This window comes from Cervus canadensis, chromosome 5 (genome assembly GCF_019320065.1).
Source record: "Cervus canadensis isolate Bull #8, Minnesota chromosome 5, ASM1932006v1, whole genome shotgun sequence".
In the NCBI taxonomy this organism is placed as follows: Eukaryota; Metazoa; Chordata; class Mammalia; order Artiodactyla; family Cervidae; genus Cervus; species Cervus canadensis.
Genome location: NC_057390.1, coordinates 70,076,235 through 70,103,708, shown reverse-complemented (window position 1 = coordinate 70,103,708; position 27,474 = coordinate 70,076,235). Strand labels below are relative to the sequence as shown.

At 39.1% G+C, this 27,474-nt stretch overlaps 1 protein-coding gene and 1 non-coding gene across 15 annotated transcripts in view; one reads left to right on the top strand and one right to left on the bottom strand.

Moving 5' to 3' along the window:
* The window catches only part of DTNB (dystrobrevin beta), a 233,742-nt gene that overhangs the window by 72,598 nt on the left and 133,670 nt on the right, over positions 1-27,474 (bottom strand). For 9 of the 14 annotated variants that reach the window (XM_043469166.1, XM_043469168.1, XM_043469169.1 and 6 more), the window contains exon 10: positions 2,929-3,006. In XM_043469166.1, the coding sequence (XP_043325101.1) occupies positions 2,929-3,006 (78 nt within the window). Of the gene's footprint in view, positions 1-2,037; positions 2,353-2,928; positions 3,007-15,140; positions 15,214-15,751; positions 15,805-27,474 lie in introns of those variants that run through there. The other 5 variants (XR_006269517.1, XR_006269516.1, XR_006269518.1 and 2 more) reach the window with 4 other exon arrangements.
* LOC122442729 lies at positions 9,268-9,374 on the top strand. Its single transcript, XR_006269725.1, has one exon. It is a non-coding gene; the product is annotated as a U6 spliceosomal RNA (small nuclear RNA).

Here is a 27,474-nt window from a genome sequence, read left to right as displayed (position 1 = left end):
TTATGCTGAGTTCTAAAGAAAACCTTATTCTGGAGAGTAGCCTTATGCCCCCCGAGGACTCTTTGCCCTGGCAGAGGAAGGATCTATGACTGGGATGATGTATCAGGCTCCTGGCTTTTATCAGACTCTGGAGACACAGGTCTGATGACATTCAGAGGAGAAAACAAACACTGATGAGTCCTCGAGGAAGTAAACAGGGTACTATCTGAAATTTATACAGTTGAGTAACTGAGGCCAGGAAGAGCCAAATCTATGAGTTATGCAATTGATGTCTGTATGTTATATCATCATTTCATCCTGAATAGAAATGAAATCTCCTAAAGTTCTAAGGACAATATTGTTGGACAGGTGCATCTTGTTCCCATGTAGCCTTTCTAACAACTACTCTTCATGGTTAGTCACAGAGCTCTGCCTTTGCTCCAGTCTCTTAGGGCTTTGGCCTCGTTTGGTCTGCTGGTCAGCCCCTGGAGAGTCTGTGACAATCACTGCTAGCACTGACAAAGCCTACCCAGAAAGAGATGCTAGTTGAACTGCTGACTTTAAAATATTCACCCAGGTTATACAGTATTATCTGAAACAACTTTCATAAATCGTAGATATTTTGTGACTGACAATGGCAGCTGGCTGTTGACTACTGAGCTGGGGCTTTATGCAGCAATATCAAGCTTAAGGTTAGTAGTCCTTCTAGAGAGGAGCTGTGATGATTATTACTCCCAAGTCCCTTCTTTCAGCCTGCTCAAGCAATGAAATATCATCCAGAAAAATGTACTCCCTCCAACAGACTCTAGCAGCTACATTCAGCTGTGGGTCCTAAATGCACAGTGCCCTTGGTCATCATACACTTACGGCCCTCAAGAAGTCAGATGACAAAACTAGTAAATGAAGAGAACTCAGGTGAAGTGAAATCCTTATAAATGGCGTTGCTAAAACATAAAACCTGGACTTCCCTGGTAGCTAAGATGGTAAAGGATCTGCCTGTAATATAGGAGAACTGGGTTTGATCCCTGGGTGGGGAAGATCCCCTGGAGTAGGGAATGGCAACCCACTCCAGTATTCTTGCCTGGAAAATTCCACGGACAGAGGAGCCTGGCAGGGTACAGTTCATGGGGTTGCAAAGAGTCGGATACGACTGAGCAACTAACAAAACATAAAACCACAAGCTGACTTCTTTCAATAATCTACCTTGTCTTCTGAGTTTTGAAACAGAAACATTACTGAGTTGATATTTAGATTCTGGGTCTGGCTCTGAATGTTATGAGTGTTTACCATAAAAAGCTAAGGCCAGCAAGGGTGACTAAAATTGAGGCAGGTGGGAGAGCTTCTACTGCCTTGTATTCTTTCATAAGCCTTCTGTTCCTCTTGGAGAGGGCATCCTCTGTAAATTAGCCCCTCCTCCCCACCTGTTCTCTCATTCGTTCACTTCCTAAATAATAAGGACAGTATCTTACATCCTCACATACACACCCCACAATGTAGATACTATTATTGTCCTCATTCTACAGATAAATCAACCAAGGTAAGAATCTTGTGCAAGGTCAGGTGAGAGCCAGGATTCAAACACAAAGTCAAAGGGCTCAGAAATCTGTGCACAGTTGAGACTGCTCATACCACTCAATTTTGCCCCAAAGAAGCAGTGTAGCTACTGTCCTGCTGGTAGCGTCCCAACAAGGCTGCGGACAAGCACTGTCATCTGGCTAGGGTGCTGGGTGTCCATGTGGGTAACACTCTATTAGCAAGTCACTCTCATTTGTTAAGTCCCTAAATCCTCTACTGCAGGGTGGCAGATTCCTATGGTTTACTCCTTCGTTTCTTTCTAAGGCTATTTCCCAAATTTGCTTGATGATAAGAATCACCCGGAATACTTGCTTAACATGTGGCTTCCCAGGATCTCAGGGTCCACTGGATCTGAGAAATGTGTGATCCCAGCAATGTATATGTTTAGCAAGTGACCCAGCTGATGCTTCTCATCACTCCAGGCTGGGAAACACTGCTCAAGGAGTTTTACCCAATGTGAACAAACATAATTGCTCTTAAGTATTAGTATCTTAAGTATTATACATATTAAGTCAAAGTATTATTACATAGATGACATTTCTATAGTTAAATTAATCCAAAGCAATCAGTACACATAGTTTTCTTCAGGTGTGCAGTACAAAGTGCTCTTCTTCAGGAAGGACTTGGGGAGTAGGTGGGAATATCTTCGAGTTTCTTTGTATTTTTTTTTGAGCGATGACTGCTAGAAAGAATTCTTTATTGGTGTGCCCTTGAGAAATTTTCTGCATTGCTCTGGTGAGGGAACAGCTTAAATCAGATGGGAAGTCAACCATTTCATACAGCTCTTTCAAGTCCTGCCTAAGAGAATTTTGGAGAAGAGTTAACGAAATAAAGAAGAGAAAGGAGTATACTGTTCTAGTGCCTTGAAGGACCCTAAGGAAAGTCCTTGTATAATTAAGAGAGAAACTCAGACTTTTCACCTTAGATGCTTATAAATTCTACACAGACTGATGCAGGAGAACATAAGGAATTAGCGCAACTTATGCAGTCCAATCAGAAAGCAGAAATGATCTCTGACTCTCCAAGAATTCTAATGCAAAACTGTTGAAATTCATGCTCATCAAAATATTGTTTAATGTTAAAAAAATAAAGAGATCCCAAACAAGCCTAATCTGCTTTGACACCACGTTCACTGGTTGTCACAAAGGGACAGTATCCACCTCAGGCACCACTCAAAAGCAGACTCCTTCAGTTGCTATATTTATAAGTTAGTAGGGGAAAAAACAGGAGGATAAACCATAGAAAATAATATAAAAAGACAGTCAGAGGAAGAGAAGGAAAGCCAGTCCTTTCTGCCCTGTGGAACGCTCTGCTTCTCAGGACAGAGGTCAGAACCCAACTCCCAGTGGGGACTAAGGCACAAGCATCACATACCTCTTGGTGGGTGTGGGCGCCCCGGAGGACATGTGGCTCACCATGGTGTCATTCATGTTCATCGGAGGGCGAGGAGGACTGGAAGAAAAGACATTGACATTAGATTAATAATTACCAGTGAAATGAGGGGAAACAAATGGAAAAGTGGTAAGGGCAAAGGACCAACTACTAACATCGCTCCTGATATGCACAGAGGGATCCATGAGGAATGGGGCTAGAAATCAGTACTTTCATCCTAAGTACTCAGCAAGAAGGTCAAAGCCAAAGGACCCTAGAGTCATTACAGCAAATTGTACCCACGTGGCTGAAAGTTAAAGTGTTAGTTGCTCAGTTGTGTCTGACTCTTTGAGACCCCAAGGACCGTAGCCCACCAGGTTTCTCTGTGCATGGGATTTCCCAGGCAAGAATACTAGAGTGGGTAGCCATTCCCTTCTCCAGGGGAATCTTCCTGACCCAGGGGTCAAATGGGTCTTCTACATCTGAGCCATCAGGGATGTAACTCTTGTAGCTCTTGTTTTATAGGTTTAGCACACAAGAGTCTGAATTCTGCATTCCAGGTGTTTTACAGAAACACTAGGTATATGGCATCAGCAGCAACATGCCTGCTTTTCCTGAGATTTGGTTAGAGTTCACTGTCTTCCCTCAGATTTAGTTTGCATACAATTTACTGAAACAATTAAATTGTTAAATACTAAGTTCTTTTATCAATCCTTTACTAGAGTGTTAACAATGAGGCCATATCTGTAATTCAAATTTAAATTTGAAGGTAAGCATTTTTGATAACTTGTCTTTATTGGTCAGTTTTCTGGACTCAAGGTTTCTTTCTTCCTCCTGTGAGTCTTGAATGAATGATTCCAAACTTAGCAAAAGGAATCTGTGATTCTGCCTTTCAGCCATTCTTCAGCCCCTCTCCTTACCCACAAAGTTCAGTTACAAAGGGCTTCTGTCTTACACTTGGAACCACATGACTATTGCTAAATATTCCTCCTGGGAAATCACTCACTTCCTCTCCTAAACTGAAAGAAGTATTTTTCAGAGAAATTTGTCCATCAACAGCAGAAATGTGAGGCAGAGAAGTCCTTCTCTCATATTTAGGTGTTTGAGAATGACCTCCTGGCTCCTTCTTATCTCTTAATAGCTGAGTCAATTATGAAATTATTTTTTAGAGGTTATACTTAGCAAGTCCTAGTGAATATATATATGCGTGCATGCATGTTAAGTCACTTTGGTCATGTCTGACTCTTTGCGATCTTATGGACTGTAGCCCACCAGGCTCCTCTGTCTATGGAATTCTCCAGGCAAGAATACTGGAGTGGGTTGCCATTTCCTTCTCCAGGGGATCCTCCCAACTTAGGGACTGAACCTGTATCTCTTACATCTCCTACACTACATTGGCAGGCAGGTTCTTTATCACTAGCACCACCTAGGAAACCCCATATATTTTGGCCACACCATGTTGTATGTGGGATCTCAGTTCCTCGACAAGGTATGGAACCTGCGTCCCCTGCATTGGAAGTGTGGAGTCGTAACCATTGGACTGCCAGGAAAGTCCCTATCCTAGTGAATATTAAAGGACCAGAGCCTTTATTATTTTTGTAGGTTTCATAGTACATTCAAATACAGGTTCAAGGGAAAAGTTTCAGGTAGGTCCAAAATACTGAGAGATGGGTGGGTCTACCTCTACACTTCTTTTTAAAAAACCAACTTCATTTCCGGATAGGGAAATATTTTTAATGATTTCTCATTTAATGGAGAGGATCAAAGATGGAAAGTAATTTGCAGGGAACAGATTTAGGTCTCTTGATTTTTAAGCCACAACACTATGCTTATTGTCACACATTTCTTCCTTTGCGTGACAAAGTAAGACATTCAGAATTGAAATATGCCTTTTGAGGCTGGAGTTCAATTTCACATTATTTATCTCACCACCTACTTTCCAGGCAGACATCCAGTTTTGCCCCCAAATTTCAAGCCTATTAATGGTAGTGCTGTGTTGAGTTATAATCCATTGTTTTAGGCTGGTTATTAATGGAAGTGAACATGAAAATTAGCTTCATTTTACCCTAAACTTATATTCTTGCCTCTAATTCTTTTAAACCATTGTCCAAAGGGGATAAGGAGACAATTCCTGTTAAAGAAACAAATCCAGCATGATAGCTTTTCATTCTTGAAGGCATCAGAAACATTTCAGTCCTGCAAACACAAATGTGCTTTGCCTCTTTAATATACTATTATTGGCAACCCATTTCCAATATAGATAAGGACATGTTCATGTTGCTTTCAGAACTTATGCAGTTACTCAGTATATTTCAATATTGAAGATACTACTGCATTCAATTTCCTTTCTTACATTCTTTGAGGAAAAATGACAATAGGGAAAAAAAAACAAGTTTGTTTTAATTCCCCAAACATGGATCCACATGATAAAATTCATGATTTGTAGCATTCTATTTGGTCTGATACCACAAAAGGTTTTAATAATTATCTTTATCTCTTGGTAGATATCATGATCAATTATTATCTTACAGCACACATAGCAAAGCTTTTCTGATATTCAAAACTAGACAGTAAGGATTAGATTGTAAGTTGTAAATTAACCAGACCTGCCCACAAATTTCATACCCTTTCTGAACTCCTAACATGTTTTGCTAGGGAAATAGATATGTGTTTATAACCCAAGATCAAAGAGGCATCTGAAAACTTAAAGGGGGTCTTGACTGTAGAATCTACCACTAGATCCACTGAGAAAGCCAACAGCTTAGATGTGGTCTCAGGAGATGTAATACATCAAAAATTACTCCCAGTTTCAAAGAAAAAAATTGTCATAGTTCTTGCAAGACAAAACTGAAAAGAACGCTTCTTTTAGGTGTGAGGTAGACATTAATGGTGCCAGTTATAGAAACTTACTTACAAAGTAGGAGAACTGACAGAACTCACCAGATCAGTTGTGTTGATCTTTACCGTTCAAAACTTACTGAATACCGTGAAGCAAAGACTACCAGATGTTCTATATCCTTCTTTGGTGAAGATATCGGTAAGGATTTTTAGAAACTAATGAATTCTGTGATATCCAAGTGACCATCAACTATCACTCAGTACTGTGATTTGAGGGGTTCCATCTTTGTTAACAAGACAGGCCAATTTTTTGGATGAGGAGATAGAAACAGATGAATGATCTAGATAGAAGGTAATTTGCTAGTCAGAAGAGGTGGATATGAAAAGAAGACTCAGAATTTAATTCTTTTTTCTTAATATACATTTTTTGAGAATTTGTTAAGTATTATTATTATTATTATTTTTGGCCATGAGGCAAGGCTTGTGGGATCTTAGTTCCTTGATTAAGGATTGAACTTAGGCCCTTGGTACCGAAAAGCACGCAGTCCTAACCACTGGACCACCAGGGCATTCCCAATATAATTTGTTAATTCTTAATCAGAAGGAAAGGGGCATGCCTACTGGGTACCTATTCATATAAGATAAGCAAGACTATCTTTATCTTAATGACCTAATTATATGTATATGTATGTATGTGTGTGTCATCATACACATCGTCATCACAAATGCAAACTACTGGGAGCAGCAATACAAGCATACACAAAGTGTTGAGAATTCAACAGATGAAGAGCTGTTATCCCTGCCTGGAAGAATAATGGGTTAACAGTTTTCAGGTAAAGTTACATTGGGGCGAGAGTTTTCCAGATATAGAAAAAAGGGTAACCAAGGTAGAAGAAATGGTATGGAAAAAGGTACAAAAATCCAAAAGTACATGGCATACTTGGGTCTCTAATTTATTTGGCTACACTCAAAGGTCCTGGGAGGGGAGTAGCCGAAAAAGCATTTGACAGGGAGATTAGGGCCAGAGTTTAATGATATCTGTTCTATCACAAGGCAAGAAGTTTGGACTTTATACTATAGGCAGTAGGGGAGGCACTAAAAGTTTTTAAACCAAAGATATGACTATAGTAAGGTTTTGAAACGGTAATTCCAGAAGCTTGTAAAATACTGGTTTTAATCTGGGTGAACACAGGAATCATCAGGGAAGCTTTTTGTGCTGAGATACCCAAGCTGTACCTTCAGTTTAGTGAATCTGAATCTTCAGGGGCAAGAGGATTCTTTCTAATGCATACCCCCATTAAAAAGTCATTTATGTGAAGAGGTTTGGAAGGTGAAAGAAATGGAAGCTGGGACCTCAATGAAGAGGTTATGGCAACTGTCCAGATCAGTGATTACAAGGGGGGACACTGGTAGTTAAGACGGGGAAGAGACAGAGAGAAAACATTGTGGAGGTAATATAGATAAGATGTGACAGATTAATTGCATGTGGTCAGTGAATAAAGAATAACTGAGATTTTTACCTTGACTACTGGGTGGATAGTGGTAACATATCCAAACTAGGGATCACAAGAGTAGGAAACAGGATTTGGTGTTGGACTGGTGGGGGTAGAGAGAAGGAGCAGGAAGGTAAAGATGAATAGATTTCAGTGGTGAAGTTGCTGAATCTGAAGTGGCATTGTTAAGTATAGGTGAATGATATCTTACCTGTATCTTGCAAGCAGTCAGAAATAGGAGAAAGGAACCCATGTGAAAATGTCAAGTTTGAAAACATTTGAGTGTCATCATTTAAACTGTAGCTGTTCATTTAAGTACTCTGATCATTATAAAGGTACATTTTATTTTTTTAGGTGGAGCAGGGTAAGCTTGGGGAAATATCCAGTGATAGGGGGCTTAGATAACAAGTATAGAGCTTCTGGTTACTGGTTAGACAAAACTCCTACTAGAAAGTAAAAATTTAACTTACTGTATAAGTTCGTTTTTATGTTACTTCTCCTATGACCAGACCACTCCAATTCATTCTGGTGGATACTGTGGAATGTAGACTAGCTTGAAATTAAAATTACTCTAGAATCTCTCGTAAGAATTTTAAAGCCAGGAATAGATGAAGAATAACTCATCATGCCTTTAAAATCTTCCAGGACAAATTATATATAATTGTGTATTTCTTTCTTTCATTTATCAAATATTTGTTGTGTCTCTACAAAGTGGTAGGTACTGTGCCAGCTGCTGGGGATAAAAATTAAAAGGACAAAAACTTAGATGTTATGAAGAATAAAAATACAGAAAAAATAATTACAATATAATGCAGTATTTAATAAAAGTAAGAAAAACTGCAACATTCTACGTGGAAACACTGAGATCAGTTCACCTCATAAAGAAAAATAAAATTTCAGTGTACTAAAGAACTAAGTATAAATGTTTATATAAATCAGAGGCAAACATACAGGCCTATGGATAGAGAGGATTTTCTAAGTTCAAAAGCAATGGAAAAATTAGGAAGAAAAAGACGGATGAATTCTAATGATTTAAAAAGTCATTTGGGGAACTATTTCAACAAATGTGACAAAGCAAGAATTAACAGCCTTAACATACAAGGGATTCATACAAACTGATAAGAAAACTATTAAGACTTCAATCAGATAAATGGTCAAAGTGAAAACATACCATTAAGAAGAAGAAACACAAATAACAATATAATACTTTAATTGTGAAAAGCAAAGAAATTTGCTAACATTACAGACCATTTTCCCTTGTAAAAAATAACAACAATATTTTTAAAATTTAAGGTAATCTTAAAGCTAGAGAGGATTTTATGACAAGGCCCTTAACTGACTATTTTAAGCAAGAGTGTAAGTACAAAGTTAAGCAAAATTTCTAGAAAGTAATTTGACAATATGCCCATCAAAGATCTTTTTTTTTTTTAATTTTTTTAAAAACTTGGTTTATTATTTTGCACCTTGGTCTTTAATGGCTTAGAATGGACTTTTCAGTTAAATTTGCATGCATGCTTGTCTAGTGACTCGCCAGGCTCCTCTGTCCATGGGACTTTTCAGGCAAGAATACTGGAGTGGGTTGCCATTCCCTTCTCCACAAAGATCTTTTAAAAAGTTCAAACATTTTGACTCCTAATTCCCTTTCTAGGAATATATTCCAAGGAATTAATCAGAAATGTAAAGATAATTTTACAGTTAAAAATATTTAGGAAAATATTTATAACAGAATAATTCCGAAAGAAATCTAAAGTATTCAAATATGAGGGAAAGGAAAAGTAAACCACAGTACATCAATAAATATAGTATATCAGGCTATCATTAAAAAATAATCCTTATGAAGAGCCTTCCAATTACAAGAGAAATAGCTTATCATGTAAGAGGTAAAAAGAAGGATAAGATAACTATATTAGCTAACAATTATTAAATGTTTGATATGCATCTGTTAGACAGTGGTTAGAGCTTTAAAACATTATTTTATCTTTATAAAAATCCTATAAAATAAGATAAAATTGTGCTCGCTTCGGCAGCACATATACTAAAATTGGAACGATACAGAGAAGATTAGCATGGCCCCTGCGCAAGGATGACACGCAAATTCGTGAAGAGAAAAAAAAAAAATAAGATAAAATTATTTATACATATACACACCTGATCTTAGCTAAATAATATGATGTGTAAAGCAAAATATCTGAAGGAAATATATCAAAATGTTAAGAAAAGTAGAATTATGGGCATTATTTTTCTCGCCTATTTATACTTTCCTGTCCTCCTCCAGTTTTTCAAGTTTAATTTTTTTCTGATTTTCAGAGAAAAACATGCTTAATATTTTAAAAATATGTATAAAAAAAAAAAAGAAAGAAAACTTACTATACCGAGTCAAGTTTTCTAAAGTGAGGTTGTACTGTTTCTGTTATCACTAAGAAAGCAAACTGCAAAGGAAAGTCTTTTACAAACCTAGAGAGAACTTTGAGACTGTTAGCAGAAAAAAGACCTGTTAAATGGTTTGAGTTGATCCAAGCTTCCACAACCCCCCAACATCCCTACCTCCACATTCCCAAAAAAGAAAGGAAATAAAACATTTTAGATCCGTCTACATTATCTCCTCTACTAAACTGCAGGAAATGTACGTGGTTTTTTATCACTGTATTACAAGCACCTGGCATACTATGAGACACAGATTAGGCTTTCAGGAAATATTTGATCATGAGTCAGCATGACGTCGTGTGCAGAGTGTGTAAGAAGTAACCTTTCTGTTATATTTAGCTGCAGTGAGACTCTTCTCCGAGAATGGAATAATGACATTTTTAGCTGTTATATTTGGTAGGTATGCTTGTAGCTATAGCATGCTTTCATCTGTGATTTCATAATGGAATCAACACAGTGGAGAGTGCCTTTCATAACAATAGTAATACTGAGTGCTTCATACCTGCCAGATTCAATTCTAATATTCCCCATAGATTCGCTCATAGAAATCTCACAACCATCGAGGAGGCAGATCCTATTATTACCTTTATTTTACGGATGGAGACAGTAAGGCACAGAGAGAAGTAACACACCTGAGGTCACAGCCAAATCAGGCGGCAGAAGCAGGGTGTGAACCAAGGCGGCACAGCTCTTGGGTCTGTATTCTTAATCATTATGGTGCAGAAGCTCTATCATCCTTGCTCTAGTTTTAGAAAAACTTATGACTGTTTGGTCTATAAATTAAAATCAATAGCATGGGGACTTCCTGTGGCTCAGTGGCTAAGACTCTGTGTGCTCAGTGAAGGGGGCCCAAGTTCAATCCCTGGTCGGAGAATTAGAGCCTACATGCCGCAACTAGAGTGCATGCCCAACTAAAAAGATCTCAGGTGCAGCAACAAAGATCAGAGACGCCATGTGTTGCAGTTAAGACCCAGTGCAGTCAAATAAGGAAATAAATAAAAGTAAATATATATATATAAAATAAAACCAATAGCACGATGTTAGATCATAGCTCTTGTAAAGTTGCTTCTATAGGAAAGATAAAATGATAATAGTCTTAGGGTATGGTTTTGGGTGATTTATTCTTTCCCCTTAGAACTCTGTATTACAAATGTTTCTCAAACTATTTGGTTTCATTTTTAGCCACCTCTAGGCATTGGAGAAGGAAATGGCAACCCACTCCAGTATTCTTGCCTGGAGAATCCCAGGGACGGGGGAGCCTGGTGGGCTGCCATCTATGGGGTCACACAGAGTCTGACACGAATGAAGTGACTTAGCAGCAGCAGCAGGCTGTTCCAAGGAAGACTAGGTATGCTCATATGAATGGTTTCCTTCAAAAATATATCTCTATTAAAATGACTTTCAAATCAAACCTTAATTTCAAAGGTCTTTTGAAATCTTCATCTCAGCCTAACAAAATAAATGCGTTTAGTGAAGAAATTACTTATTATATCAGCCAGACTACTGATTAAAAAAAAAAAAACAAAAAACTAACACCTGGCTTCAGACCAAAACTGAGTGTGATTACTTGCTTTTATTTTCTAAGTTGACTGAGATTCAGGGGTAAACAATTTCCCGATAATACTCTCTAACCAAGGATGTGAAAACATAATACTGTTGTTTAAGCACAATTTCTACTTAAAAATTGTGAGTGAGTCAAAGGGTATGTGTGTTTCCTAGGTGGCACTAGTGGTAATGAACCCATCTGCCAATGCAGAAGACGTAAGAGACTGCAGCTTCAATCTCTGGGTCAGGAAGATCCCCTGGAGGAGGACATGGCAACCCACTCCAGTCCTTGGAGAATCCCAAGGACAGTGGAGCCTGGCAGGCTATAGTCTATGGGGTCGCAAAGAGTTGGATAGGACTGAAGTGACTTAACATGCACACACGAAGGGGTACATGAAGAAAGCCAAGTCTGAAGCCTGCGAGGACGAGTGACACCTTGGGTAACTGTCATTTTCTGTAGGCCCTCTGGTGTACCTCTTCTGTAGGAAGTCACCCAGACAGACAGATACTTATCCCTGCACTATACTTTTAAAAGCATTTGCTCATTATCTTGCTCTTCCTCCTGGAATATTCTTTAACTGCAGAGGTTAAAGTCACAGTCCTGCAATTCTCTTTTGTCTTGACAGTCAGCTGCCAACCACACATGTGGGGACTTTTTACCAGATGTTTTGGTCTGTTCATTACTGTTACTGTGCAAGGAAAAAAGATTTTATTGTGCTATAAATAAAATAATATGTTTTCATTTACTTGATTACTTTTTTGTACTCCCCACAATAATGCTTTACATAGGTACTCAACCATTTTTAGTTAAGTATATTTAATCACTTACTATAATTTTGCAGCCAGCTATTTTGCCCACAACCCTGGATACCTGTTTTGCCTTTGAAATTATCTCCCTTACTCACTTTAATCATAGTTTTCTCATCTTTAAGTTTATGTAGCAGATACCACCATACATTAAGACTGTATGGTGTCATATAGTAAACTACTTCACACACTGTAAACTACTTCATTCTTTTCTCCATCAAATTATACTTCCCTCTACATCTTTCAAGCAAGTTGTTTATTTGCTTCTTCTAAGCCCCCACTTTCAAATTCTCTCTAGGTACTTATCCTGGAATGTCTTTCTTCATAGACTTGCCAAAGTCACACTCTTACAAGAAATTTTTTAAAATTTAATTAATTAATTTATTTGGCTGTGCGAGGTCTTAGTTGCAGCGTGTGGGATCTAGTTCCCTGACCAGGGTTCGAACCCAGACTCCCTGCATTGGGACTATGGTGTCTTTGCCACTGGACCATGAGGGAAGTCCTCTTTCTCACTTTTTTAATGAGAGAAATGGCTCTTGACATTTCAGTATCCCATAAAGCCCTTCTGATTACTACAAACTCCATTTAAATAAACAAAGGTCACATCAGTACACAAACAAAAATCCATGGCTAACTAATGCCTAGCAATATTAGGGGCTTTGAGAAAAAAAACAAAAACAAGTGAACACTGTCCCTGCCCACATGAAGTTTATATTCCAATTAGTCTTCATAGTTAGTCTTCACAACAATAGACATTTATATTTTAGTTTAACATATTACAGTTTTTAGGTCAAATATAATTTGATAATCATTCACAATAAAAAATGTGTAAAATAATTTATAACAGGACTACAATGTAATTATTTTAAATAATTAACCACAGACCAGGACAGCAAAAAGAATATTAAAAATCCCACAAAGGGGGGATTCCTTGGCAGTCCAGTCAGTCCAGTGGTTAGGACTCCACACTCTCACTGCTGAGGGTGGGCAGTTCAATCCCTGCTTGGGGAACTAAGAACCTGGAAGCTGTGTGGCATGGCCAAAAAAATAGCAAAATAATAATAATAATTCAGAAAAGGTTATTGAATACACTTATTAAAAAAAATACCATGAAGTTAACATTTGCAAGATTTGCTGTATAGTTTACATATATTTCCTTTCAGAACACTGCAGAGGGTTGGGAGGGAAGGGGTGATGAACTACGAACATTTACTAAGTATGAGCATTTGCACTGAGCTAGGTCCTCAGATACATTATTGGAATTAATGCTACTATTCATGATGGTATTCTTATTTTAAAAATAAAAAGAGAAAGGTTAATGAGGATAATTAACATGCTTAAGGTCACAAAACTATGAAGTGAGAGTACCAGCACTGGAGCCCAGTTTTACCTGGTTCTGACGCCACCAAACAGATCAAAGCCACAGATTCACCATCCTAACCCAGGCATCTCTCTACTGCCCACATGAATTTTTCAGATTAGAGTTCTCAGGGAAGAATAAATCCCCTCTATTACTTTCTCTAAAAGCACCCTGCCTTGAGACAATGGTTATGACAAGTGCAGATCATTTTTAACCTCCTTAAGTGGTGTGATATTTTGGTCTTTATTTATGTCTATGTACCAGACTAACTGGGCTTTCCCGATGGCTCAGCAGTAAAGAATCCACCTACAACACAGGAGATGTGGGTTCAATCCCTGGATTGGGAAGATTCCCTGGAGGAGGAAATGGCAGAGCTAGAACAAGATTCTTGGCTTCCTTTGCGTATTCTTGCCTGAAAAAACCCCATGGACAGAGGAGCTTGGAGGGCTACAGTCCAAAGGTTCATGAAGTCAGACACTTCTGAGTGACTGAGCACACACACACCAGACCAACCATCTCCTTTACTCCACTAGGTTCCAGGGTTATCCGCCAAAGCAAAGACGTTAAACAAGCCAATGGAACTGCCTTTGGGAAAACTATTAGAAAATAACCATATGATACTATAAGCATAGCATAGATATTATGTTACATATTTACAGTGAGGTTTCTCTGACTTCTAGGGAAGTACATTTTACTTTATTGGTTATTGACAATTAATTAACCAAAAAAAAAAGACTTAAAATTTCCAAAATCAACTTCTAATCTAAACACACTGCAACTAATCCATTAATGTCAAAAAGACCTAGCAACAGACACACATGCCTTCATTCCTATTTCTGGCAGTTCAACGTAGCCATTTGTGGTATAAGACTTAGAATGAAGTATTTCTCAGGAAGGAAAGGTTCACCACAAACACATTCTTATACAGAATTTTCACCACTAGACAGCATTGAGAGACACCCAGAGGAAGCCAAGTATCTTGTTCTAGCTCTGGGAAAGGATAGAACTGTAAAATGAGGCAATAATTAGCAAACTACTTATTAGTATTGCTCAACTTAATATGATTATACTGAAAAAGTAGGCAAAAGTTCTTAGAAATGAGATAATTAAATCATCGAGACTGTAGCCCACTGGGCTCCTCTGTACATGGAATTCTCCAGGCAAGAATACTGGAGTGGGTTGCCATTCCCTTCTTCAGGGGATCTTCCTGACCCAGGGATCGAACCCAGGTCTCCTGCATTGCAGGCAGATTCTTTACCATCTGAGCCACTAGAGAAGTCTCAGAAAAATACTATTTTATTTTAAAAACCTTTCCACAATGAATCTTTGAATCTTTCCTTCTTTGTTCTCCTTGTTCATTAAACTTAGGAAGTTGCCAGTACTTTTTAGACGTCAACTTCTGTATTTCTAGAAAGGTGAGAAAAGACGACAACTTAAATGCTTTAACAAGTTACTGTTCAGAGAGGCCAATGAAATGCATGATGCAATGTCATTTCCTAACCTGTTCATATGCTCATTACTGAAACCTGTTTTTAAAAATGGAAACATACATATTATGGAAGAAAGGCTGACTCTTAATGTATTTTTGCAATTAACCATGCAAGAGAAGATACAATGGGTTTCCCTTCTTTAAAATAACTGGTTGGGAAGTTCCAGAGGCTCTAGCATCCTGCCTAAAATAAACAAAATCATCATCAGCCCAGCAGCTCAAGCAGCAAAAACATAAAGGCAAGGAAAAGCTATCAAACCTTTACGTTCTGTAGCAAACGCTTCTTCTTTCTCTATGGATCTGGCATCTAATGCATTGCACTGCTGTTGTCTCTAAGGAAACAGAACAATCACATGACGAAGAATCTTCTCTACAAGGTAGTTTATCCCACAGAGCATTTTGGGAAAAAGCAGGTACAAGAGAACAATTCATTACAAGGCGAGCACACGTCTGCACTCTGTCAGCAAGTCCATCAAGCAGTCGAATGCAGCCTGTGACAGGAAGGCAGATGAGTGCAAGAGTAGGAACCACTCCTTAGATGCTTCAACATGAAACACACCCTCCTGCAACAGCATCCAAGTTCTGCTGCAAACCAGTGACCTAATTAACATAGTCGACGATTCCATTCTGACGGGGATATTAAGGAGCACCCCCCTACCTCTTTTCTTAGGGCCTCTCCTAATTGCCAACTGCTTGATAAGAAAGCAGCTAGCAGTACTGTGTCTGCCAAGCCATCTAGCTAGGTAGCATTTGGGAGGTAGGAAGAATTTGCAAGGCTTAATTTTGTTTTGTTTTGTTGAAGAGGAGTTCATGGAAACATAAGCAGAAAGAAAAAAAAAAAAGAAAAGCAGAACCATGGTGTATACCTACCCCTGAGATCCAAAGAGCTCCTTACTTCATAAAGGCGTATCATCAGAGGGCAGCTGAAAGAGAAAGGCTGAACAGTGGGCTGTCAGGGACACCTCCAGCAGGGCGCTCACGTGATGAGTATGTTCCTGACACTCACAGTCATCCTGTGGCCTCTTTTTCTACTTCATCTACCCAACAGCTCATAAATCTATCTGTTCCTGGTCTCCATCTCCACTGGCATCACCACCTTTCAGCATGCATTTGGTTAGTGTAACTCAAATATTGTAAAGGTTTTCCTATTAGTCCACCAGTGTCCAGAGCACTTTTAAGCTGTTGCTCATTGGATTTCTCATGGTTAAAATTACTTCCCCAAGCATAGCTCTCATGCTACCATTCGGCCACAGATCATCAAGCCTCTACTAGAATCCCAAGTTAGAACAGATATCTTCCTCTCTCTATACTCACTACCCAGACACTACAGCCTGAGTCTCCTAACCCATCTTCATTTTCCCGATCTCCCTAAATTTCCCAGGCGTTCTGGACAAACCTGTTACTTCACTCAAACATAGGCCTTGAACTTTTCTGCCACGGTAAAACAAAAGTAAGACAAAACTGTAAAAGATACACAAGGATTTATACTAAAAACGGAGTAAGTCAGAATGAAAGCCAGACTAACAACCTAGGTGCCTGGGAAAGAACTCTATCATTTGAGATGAACAAAGAGGCGAGAAAAGGCAACCCAACAAATCAGACCACTAGCTGGTTAACATCAACATTTTGATATCAATAATAAAATTCTAAAGAAAAAAATAAATGCAAGTGTTCAAATGCTTGGCATAGAAATATAATAAAAACAAAACAGCAAAGGAAAACATCTTTCAAAGCTGTGAGTTGTGAGGACAAACAAGAGGAATGAGCACAGAAAGTGAAGGGCAGTGTGAACAACAATGGATAAAATTAATTTCAGGAGGGGAAAAAAGGGATTACAGAATACCAGAGATGGAAATGCCTTCATTTTATAATAAAAACACATCAAAGGGGAAGAAGAGGCAGCAGAGAGTGGAAAGAACACAAGTGTGGGAGAACCAGGTTCAGCATCCAGTTCTGGTACTAAGCAGATGAAGTGATGCCTCTGACTCTGGGCTATGAAGCCCTTTGGGCCTCAGCTAATCAGTCTGTGAAAAGAAGGAGGCTGGTTCTAGAACAGTGGTTTTCACAATGTGTTCCCTGGGCATTAAAGGATTCCATGAGGTGCTTCAGTAAACCAATGAGGAGAGCAAGGGGATTAGGTGTCAACCTCATCCCTGATACCTCAGTTGGTAAAGAATCCGAGTTCAATTCCTGGGTCGGGAAGATTTGCTCGAGAAGGGATATTACTCCAGGATTCTTGGGCTTCCCTTGGGGCTCAGCTGGTAAAGAATCTGCCTGCAAGGCAGGAGACCTGGGTTCAATCTCTGGGTTGGGAAGATGCCCTGGAAAAGGGAAAGGCTACCCACTCCAGTATTCTGGCCTAGAGAATTCCATGGACTATACAGTCCATGGGGGTCACAGAGTCGGACACGACTGAGCGACTTTCACTCACTCACTCACTTCAATAAGAGCAGCTCCACTCTTTTCTCCATGCTACCGCTGCTGAGTCACTTCAGTCGTGTCCGACTCTGTGCGACCCCACAGGCTGTAGCCCACCAGGCTCCTCCATCCATGGGATTCTCCAGGCAAGAGTACTGGAGTGGGGTGCCACTGCCTTCTCCATCTATTCTCCATAGGAGTTCACACAAACTGTGGAGCACTGGCTCTAGGACGCAAAGCTTTCAGTAGCTGTGGCAGGTGTGTTCAGTAGGCGCGGCTCCTGGGCTCTAGAGCACAGGCTCTGTGGCTCGTGGGATCTTCCCAGATCAGGACTCAAACCCGTGTCTAATGCATGAGCAGGTGGATTCTTTACCGCTGAGCCACCAGGGAAGCCTTCAATGTTGTTTTAAAAAATTTGAAAACCCCTTTTCTGACTACAAAATTTAAAAGAGAAGCCTCTTCCGTACTCACTCACAGTATCCTGTTCTGTTCTTGTAGAGTCCTTGTCGCGGTTCACAATTACTCTTTAGCCTTTACTTTTTGACTGGCCTCACTCGAGAGGCTGTAAACTTCCTGAGAGCTGGGCTCACAGGGTTTATTCCACCTCTGTGTTCACACTGCATATCTAACATATGACTAGCCCATAGTGGATGAAAGAAAGAAAGTGTTAGTGAAGTCGCTCAGTTGTGTCTGACTCTTTGCGACCCCATGGACTGTAGCCTACCAGGCTCCTCCATCCATGGGATTTTCCAGGCAATAATACTGGAGTGGGTTGCCATTTCCTTCTCCAGGAGATCTTCCCAATCCAGGGATTGAACCCGGGTCTCCTGCATTGTAGGCAGACGCTTTACCGTCTGAGCCATCAGGGAAGTCATAGTGGATGAACAACCAACATTTTTCAATAATGAACTTATTCTTATGATTTTATGATTCTATTTTTCATTCCAATCTACTTGAAACAATGTGTTAGCTAAATCCAAAAGTACAAATTGGTGAAAGGCTCACCTGAACTGAATTCAAATGGAAAAGATGTCCAGCTAGGGAAGTCAAAGAAGGATAGCTAACAGGCCATTTGGGATGGTAAAAATTCTTGAGTGGGAGGAATAATGATGAGTAAATAATGTTCTCAGGCATTTACCTGGGTACAGGAAAACAGGAGTCTTTCTCATATGTACTAAATGCATCAGATCAACTTTGCCTATTAAATCAGCCTTGGTATTTAATTTCTGGGCCAAGAGAATCTAAAGGTAATTTTAAATGCCCTAATACATTAGGGAGTTTGCCAGGGGAATAAAGAACCACACACCACTCATTAAATGTGTATCAAAGTCTCTGTTGAAAAGGCCATACAGAGACCTTTGGAGACAGTGCTATGACAGTGAATTATAAAGCAGCTGAAGGTGTAGTCTAGGGATTTCTGGTTCAAACTGGTAGACTGAGCACATGTTGGGAGCTCACCCTTCTGTACCAAAGAAATATGATTTAAAGATATAAAAGTTAATTGAGGCATGCATAACTAGAATCAAACATTTTTTAAAAAGGGAAAATTTCCTTAAAAAAAAAAAAAAAAAATGAAGACACATCACCCAAGGAAGAAAATAAACAAGAAGCCACTGTGGTGAGCAAGGCTGTGCTAAACTGCCACCAGCCACACACAGGACTGCAGGCCACCTCTGAGGAGGTTGGAAGAACTTAATCAAAACCTGCTCCCACCCTCCTACCCCCCAAAAAACCAGACAAAACAGAGCATCTAAAAAAAGTCTTTAAAATGAGTATGTTTAATATCCTCATTTTTAAAAAATGAAAATCATAATTACTGAGATTTTTTAAAAAATGCACAGAGAGACTGAACGTAAGCCTGAATACAGCTAAAGGCTGGCAGTACCTTTTTTTTCAAATCAAGAAAGATGAGAACTGAACCTTCCTGGTGGTGCAGTGGTAAAGAATCCACTTGCCAATGCAGGGGACATGGGTTTGATTCCTGGTCTGGGAAGATTCCTCATGCCGTGGGGCAACTAAGCCTGTGTGCTACAACTACTGAGCCCGTGATGCCCTAGAGTCCATGCTCTGCAACAAGAGAAGCCACAGCACCTCAACTAGAGAGCAGACCCTGCTCACTGCAACTAGAGAAAGCCCATGCACAGCAGCGAAGACCCAGTGGAGCCAAAAATAAATACACTTTAAAAAGAAGAAGAAAGAAACATGAGAGTTAAATCCAGTTTTAATGTCTGTACTCTGAGTTCCAGAGAGACCAGAGGGAATGGAGGAGAGGCAACAGTCTCCAACACGGAAAATGGCTGAGGATTTTTCAGACTCAAAGAAAGACATGAGCTTCTAGAGAGTAAGAATTCTCTGAGCAGTAAAACAAATACAAATAAACTTCTTAAAAAAGTTTTTATCCAGGTAAATTAGAGTGAAACTTCAGATTACCCAAGGCATTTTAAAAACTGTAAAAGTGACTAGCGAAATATGAGAGAGTCAACAAAAAGGAAGGAGAGTCAGACTGCTATCAAAACTGGTTACAAGACAATAGAGGAATGATATCTTCAAAGAATGAAGGGAAAACATTCCTCGGCTAGATTTTAAACCCAAATTATCACTCAATAGTGAAGGTGTGCCACAACAACTAGACAAGAAAAAGAAACGAAAAGATCTGAACTGTAAAAGAAGAAGTAAAACTATCTCTATTTGCAGATGACATGATCTCATATATAGAAAACCTTAAAAGAATTTACCCCCCAAAAAACTGTTCAGTTTAGTTCAGTCGCTCAGTCGTGTCCAACTCTTTGTGACCCCATGAACCACAGCACGCCAGGCTTCCCTGTCCATCACCAACTCCCGGAGTCCACCCAAACTCATGTCCATTGAGTCGGTGATGCCACCCAACCATCTCATCCTCTGTCATCCCCTTCTCCTCCTGCCCTCAATCTTTCCCAGCATCAGGGTCTTTTCAAATGAGTCGGCTCTTCGCATCAGGTGGCCAAAGTATTGGAGTTTCAGCTTCAACATCAGTCCTTCCAATGAACACCCAGGACTGATCTCCTTTAGGATGGACTGGTTGGATCTCCCTGCAGTCCAAGGGACTCTCAAGAGCCTTCTCTAACACCACAGTTCAAAAGCATCAATTCTTCGGCACTCAGCTTTCTTTATAGCCCAACTCTCACATCCATACATGACTACTGGAAAAACCATAGCCTTGACTAGATCGACCTTTGTTGACAAAGTAATGTCTCTGCTTTTTAATATGCTGTCTAGGTTGGTCATAACTTCCTTCCAAGGAGTAAGCGTCTTTTAATTTCATGGCTGCAATCACCATCTGCAGTGATTTTGGAGCCCAAAAAATAAAGTCAGCCACTGTTTCCACTGTTTCCCCATCTATTTGCCATGAAGTGATGGGACTTGGCTGATGTGATGGTTTATTAGCTCTCTCTCTCTCTAAAATAACTATTAGAGCTAATAAGCCAGCTCTAAGCAAAGTCAATATAAAAAGCCAGATCTATTTCTATAGATTGTTCACTGCTCTAGCAGTGAACAATCTGAAAATGAAATCAAGAAAATAATTTCACTAATAATAGCATGTAAAAGAATAAAATACTCAGGAATAAATTTAATCAAAGAAATGCAAAACCTATACAGTGAAAACTATAAAACATCATTGAAAGAAATTAAAGAAGATGGAAAAACATTCCAAATTCATAGACTGGAAGACTTAACACTGTGAAGATAGTAATTTTCCCCAAACTGATTGACAGATTCAACACAATCCCTATCAAAACCACAGCTCTCTTTTTCGTAGAAATGGACAAGTTGTGGCTCAGCTGGTAAAGAACCCACCTGCCAATGCAGAGGATGCAAGAGACGCAGGTTTGACCTCTGGGTCGAGAAGATCCCTTGCAGAAGGAAATGGCAACTCGCTCTAGTGTTCTTGCCTGAGAAAATTTCATGGACAGAGGAGCCTGGTGGGCAACAGTCCATGGGTCGCAAAGAGTCGAACACAACTGAGTGCATGCATGTGCAACACAGGTTCATACAGAAATACAAGAAAGAATAGCCAAAATAATCTTCCAAAAGAAGAAAAGTTGCAGGATACATACTTCCTGATTTCAAACTCACTACAAACCTTTTTCAAAGTAGATTAGTTTGCTTTATGTCTGAAGGTTCAGAGATATGGATAAATTATCCATTACTCTCTGCAATTACACAGAAATCCTTAATTAATATCTGATATTACTGGTTTTGAAAAAGTTTCTAGGTCTAAACACTGTGTAAGGATTCAACAACAGACCATGAAGGTTTCTTAGGTAGCTTTCTAACTGGGGTCTCTGTCAATGCCATGCGCTCCATTTCACATCCCACACCTCTGCGGGCACGGTTTGCTGGAATCCCCAGAGGAGAAGTACAGTTGATAATGGTACTCTTACAGCTTCTCCACTCAAGGTCTTCATTGTTTCTCCTCTGAAAGTGAAAGTGAAGTTGCTCAGTCATGTCTGACTCTTTGCAACTCCATGGTCTGTAGCCTACCAGGCTCCTCTGTCCATGGGATTTTCCAAGCAAGAGTACTGGAGTGGGCTGCCATTTCCTTCTCCAGGGGATCTTCCCAACCCAGGGATCAAACCCGGGCCTCCTGCATTGCAGACAGACGCTTTACAGTCTGAGCCACCAGGGAAGACTTTCTCCTCTGTTCCCATATAAATGTTGGGGAAAATGACAAATATATGTAGTCACAGGAAGCTAAAGGATGCTGTTGTAGACAGGGAACTGAAAGTAACTTTGATGATGTGTTATAAGGGGTCGAGAATATTTTTCATTTCAAAGATGTTAAGTTTTTGGACCCACCAGTACTTTTTCACTTGTAACTTACTGCAGGGCACCCAGAGCAACAAGACATCTGACTTGATCCATTTAAAGGTTTGCATGTTCAAGCTAGTTTTGGAGATCCTCCTTGGAAAAAGGTCACCTTACATATGGGATTGCTTTTCCTGTTTTTAAAAGAGAAAAATATCAAAAGCTTACTGCCACTTCTCCTACTTTCCTATTTCTCGCCCTCTTCCACTGCCACTTTTAACATTTTAAGATCACAATAAATTACAAATATAACTTTGCTTCATTTTGATGACTCAATTTCATCCAAACTCTTTAAATACATCTCTGACATCAGTGTTTTCATCATCACTAAAGGTTCTCTGAGTCATCACACAATACTCCAGAATACATCATGGTCATTCTGTCCCAAGTGTTCATAAATAACTCCTCTGTGTCTAATGTTCTCAATGGAAAATGTACCACAAGCTTCTCCCATAATATTAAGCCAGCTGGCATTTCATCTATAATCACCACTTAGAACATTTTTACTTTTAAATTAAATTTAATCTTTTCTACACACATAATTAATAAGCTTGATCTAATGGGAATATGGGGGAGCACTGCACTCAGTACTAACCTGAGAATCTTTTTTAAGCACACAGAGGATGTTTAGAAAAATTGTTCAGATGCCTGACCCTACATGAAATAACTCTACCAGAGGATCAATATCATACAGAATACCACCTCTGACCAAAACTTGATAATATCAGAAAGCATCAAAAAATATTCCCCAAAGTCTCATGTACTTGGAGATGTTTTTAAAGAATTTTTTAAAAATCAATTCACCGAATCATCTAAAGAAGTAAGAAACTAGTAACAGGGTTTGACCCTTACATGTTTTTTCTTCTCCATTGAAAAGAAGGGAGGGTGGGAAGGGAGGGAGGGAGGGAATTAAATTAAATTAAATTAAAAGGTATTAAAAACAACAACAACAACAACAACAAAACAACCAACAAACTCATGAATGTCCTCAAGACTTAGATAAACTGCCTATTTGACATCCCTATTTGGTGTCAAAGAAACCTCAACATGTCCAAATGGAGCTCTCATTCTATTCAAACTTGTTCACCTATAGGTATCCCCATGTCTAGCCCTCCAATCATTCAGGCCAAATTGACTTCTCTCTTTCTCTCATACCCCACATCCAATCTGTCAGCAGCAATTTTATCCCTACATGTTATATCAGTTCTAGATTTAAAGACTGAGTTCAGACAGATAACATCAATGGTAGTTTAATCAATTTCTCAAAATGAAGACACTAAATATTCATTTCAGAATAATCTATGGAGAAGCTCTTAACAAGAATGTTTTTCTTGTAATAAACTGGACACAGGAAATGAGTGAAAAATAACAGCTGGGCTTATACAGAATTAAACATGAGGTGGTGACAGCTTGGAAGAAATGGCTAAAGAGAATAAAGAAGTCACTTACATTCCAAAAAGAATTATACTAAAAAAGCGAAAAACCAATGACGAAGAATCTTCAATACAAACTAACAGAATATTTTCTTAAATTCAGGTTTGGAGACAATGTATTCAATCTTACCCTTAAAATGATCCCATTAAATTATCCATAAGGGAAAAAATAAGTGAGACAAAAAAAGAAAGGTTTTTTTGTTTGTTTTTTACTTTTTCTTGCTTTATTTTTTGCTGTACTGTCCTGGAAGCAAGAACACTGAGTACCATGTTTAAGTGGTAAATGTAGACACATCTGTCTTATTTCTTATATAAATGAGCAAAGCATTCAGACATTTGCCATTAAGGACAATGGTATCTGTAAGTCTTTCTTAGAAATCATTCATGGTGAAGATGTTTTCTTTTATTCCTCATTTTCAGAAAATTCTTATCAGGAATGAATGATGGATTTTCTCCAGTGATTTTTCTTCATTTACTGAAATGATTATATAATTTTAAATGATATTAATCTGAATTATATTGATTGCTATTTGAAGGTTAAATCAGCTGGTAGTCCTAGGATAAACTCCACTTGATTATGATGTATTTGTCTACGGCTGCATTTGCTTCATTAAAATTGTGCTCAGGATTTAAATATGTAATAATGACATATAGGCTGTGGTTTTCTTTTCCTGTAATATTTTTGGCTAGTTATAGAATCAGGCAGCAATGATCTCAATGAGTTGAGAAGTAGTCTCTCCTTTTCATTTCTAAGAATTTGTGTAGAGCCGGTGTTTCTTCTTAAAACTTTGGTATAATTCACCAGTGAAGTGATAGGCCTGGAGTTTTCTTTGAAGGATGGTTTCTTAATGATCAATTTTATAAAAGATACGGGGTTACAAAGGTTGAATGAAATTTGGTAGTTTTTGTCTCTCAGAAAATTTTTCCATTTCTTTTAAGCTGTTGAATTTCTTTATATGGTGATAAAGGAAATATTATGGATATCTTTTTAATTATGTAGAATCTGTAATGAGGTCACCTCTCTCATTCTTTTTTTCCCTTTTTTTTAAGTTTTTTTTTTTTGAAGGGTAATTCCTTTACAGAATTTTGCTGTTCTCTGTCAAACCTCAACATGAATCAGCCATGCTGCTGCTGCTAAGTCACTTCAGTCGTGTCCGACTCTGTGCGACCCCATAGACGGCAGCCCACCAGGCTCCCCAGTCCCTGGGATTCTCCAGGCAAGAACACTGGAGTGGGTGACCATTTCCTCCTCCAATGCATGAAAGTGAAAAGTGAAAGTGAAGTCACTCAGTCGTGTCCAACTCTTAGCGACCCCATGGACTGCAGCCTACCAGGCTCCTCTGTCCATGGGATTTGCCAGGCAAGAGTACTGGAGTGGGTTGCCATTGCCTTCTCCGTGAATCAGCCATAGGTATACATACATTCCCTCCTTTTTGAATATGAATCAGCCATGGGTATACATATCTCCCCTCCCTTTTGAACCTCCCCCCCATCTCCCTCCCCATCCCACCCCTCTAGGGTGACACAGAGCCCCTGTTTGAGTTCCCTGAGCCACACAGCAAATTCCCATTGGCTATGTATTTTACATATGGTAACATAAGTTTCCATGTTACTCTTTCCATACATCTCACCCTCTCCTCCTCTCTCCCCATGTCCATATATCTATTATTTATGTCTGTTTCTCCACTGCTGCCCTGTAAATAAATTCTTCAGTACCATTTTTCTAGATTCTGTATACATGCGTACAGAATACGGTATTTATCTTTCACTTTCTGACTCACTTCATTCTCTATAAAGGGTTCTAGGTTCATCCACCTCATTAGAACTGGCTCAAATGCATTCCTTTTTATGGCTGAGTAATATTCCATTGTGTATATATACTACAACTTCTTTATCCATTCAACTGATGATGAACATCTAGGTTTCTTCCATGTTCTAGCTATTGTAAACAATGCTGCAATGAACAATGGGATGCATGTTTCTCTTTCAATTTTGGTTTCCTCAAGGTGTAAACCTAGGAGTGGGATTGCTGGGTCATATGGTGGTTTTATTCCTAGGTTTTTAAGGAATCTCCATACCGTCTTCCATAGTGGCTCTATCAATTTACATTCCCACCAACAGTGCAAGCACGTTCCTTTTCTCCACACCCTCTCCAGCATTTATTGTTTGTAGACATTTTGATGAGGGTTAAAAGAAAGGTCCTTTTAACCAAAAAGAACATGTCTTACTTTAACCTTATCTTGATCCCTAAGATTATTTTAAGTTGTAAAATAAGAACCTCTCTCCAAAAGCTAATAAAAATTTACAGATTTTTTACAATCTGAGTAAACTTTAATTGCCTTCCAAAGTCTCAGTAAGATCATATCAAAGTCATGTCAGATAAACAAGTAAGGTCTGACAATGTGACCCTGAATCAGAGAGAGACAAGAAACTTCTCAAATTTAACCTAATTTAATTTTAATTTACAACTGGGCCCTGTACTCCAGAAGCACAACACATCAGTAGAGTTAGTCCCCCCAACACTGGAGTATGCCAGGTACTCAGGGTATACAATCCTAGACCTTAAGAAGCTGATGGTGTAAAGGAGGTGTTTATAATAAAAATAAATGGGAAAAAAAAAAAGGAGGTGTTTATGATGTTCAAGAAATCCAGGTTCAATACACACTCAAGAAATCCTTAAAGGAGAGAGCACTTTACTATGTGCCCAAATGACTAATATAATGACAAAAGCTGGGAATTTCCTGGAGGTCCAGTGGTTAAGACTCTGTGCTTCCAATGGGTTCAACACTTGGTTGGGAAACTAAGATAGCCCAAAAGCCAGAAAACAAAAAAGCAAAACAAAATTACATACACACACACACAAACAAGAGCTAAAAGAACCTAAATAAGCCTGGAGAAGGAAATGGCAACACACTCCAGTATTCTTGCCTGGGAAATCTCGTGGACAGAGAAGCCTGGTGGGCCACGGTCCAAAGGGTCACAAAGAGACAGACACGACTCAGTGACTAAACCATTACCATGTCATACACCTGAAACTAACACTGTAAATCAACTATACCTCAGTAAAAGATCATGTTAAAAGAAAAAGAATCTAAGTAAGGAAAGAAGAGATCCATATGAGTTAGCTGCCTCTGTGGTTCAAAGGTTTCATGAATGGAGCAGAATTCAAGTTTGGCCCATGGATATACAAAGTGTGGAAAGTTTGGAAGGGGCAAGAAGGGCATTCAGGAAAAGGGGTTATTGGGCTAGGACATCCTGAGCCAGCTCAGAGATATGGGACGAGATAAAAGTTTTAAAGAGTAGGAAGGAGTCCTACTTCCCTTGTGGCTTGGGAAGGAGGCCTGGCCAAAGTGGAGGTTTTATCCTGCATAATTCAGCAGTAGAAGATAAGATTCAAAAGTAAGGTAGGTCCCGATTACACAGGGCCTTGAATTCCAGCTTGAGGAGTGCCGCCTTAAATCTATAGGCAGTGGAGTTTTGTAGATTTTAAAATACAGAAGTAATATGACAAAGGCATATTCGAGAAGATTGATTTGTCAACTCTGTACATAGAGGTGAGGTTTAAGGAGAATGGTAAAGGGCTAATTTAATAGGTGCTAAACACAGGCAGTAATCAAAAGTGGATAAGACCTATTAAGGAGCTAAGAAACATTCAAATTATCCTCAACTGCAACCAGATCACAGTATATACATTCTACTAAGAAATTCAACTCAGGGAAATAAACTTCTGAGGTTCAAAATCTGAAATTATGCTACAAGTGTACCCCAGGTTTAGCTAGGGGAGAGATGAATCTCAAAGAAAAGCAGATTTCTCCAGTATTAATAAGAATGATTACTTTTCAAGGATTTCTTAGTAATCATAATGAATTGGAGGATCATGGCTTCCAACCCCAAAAT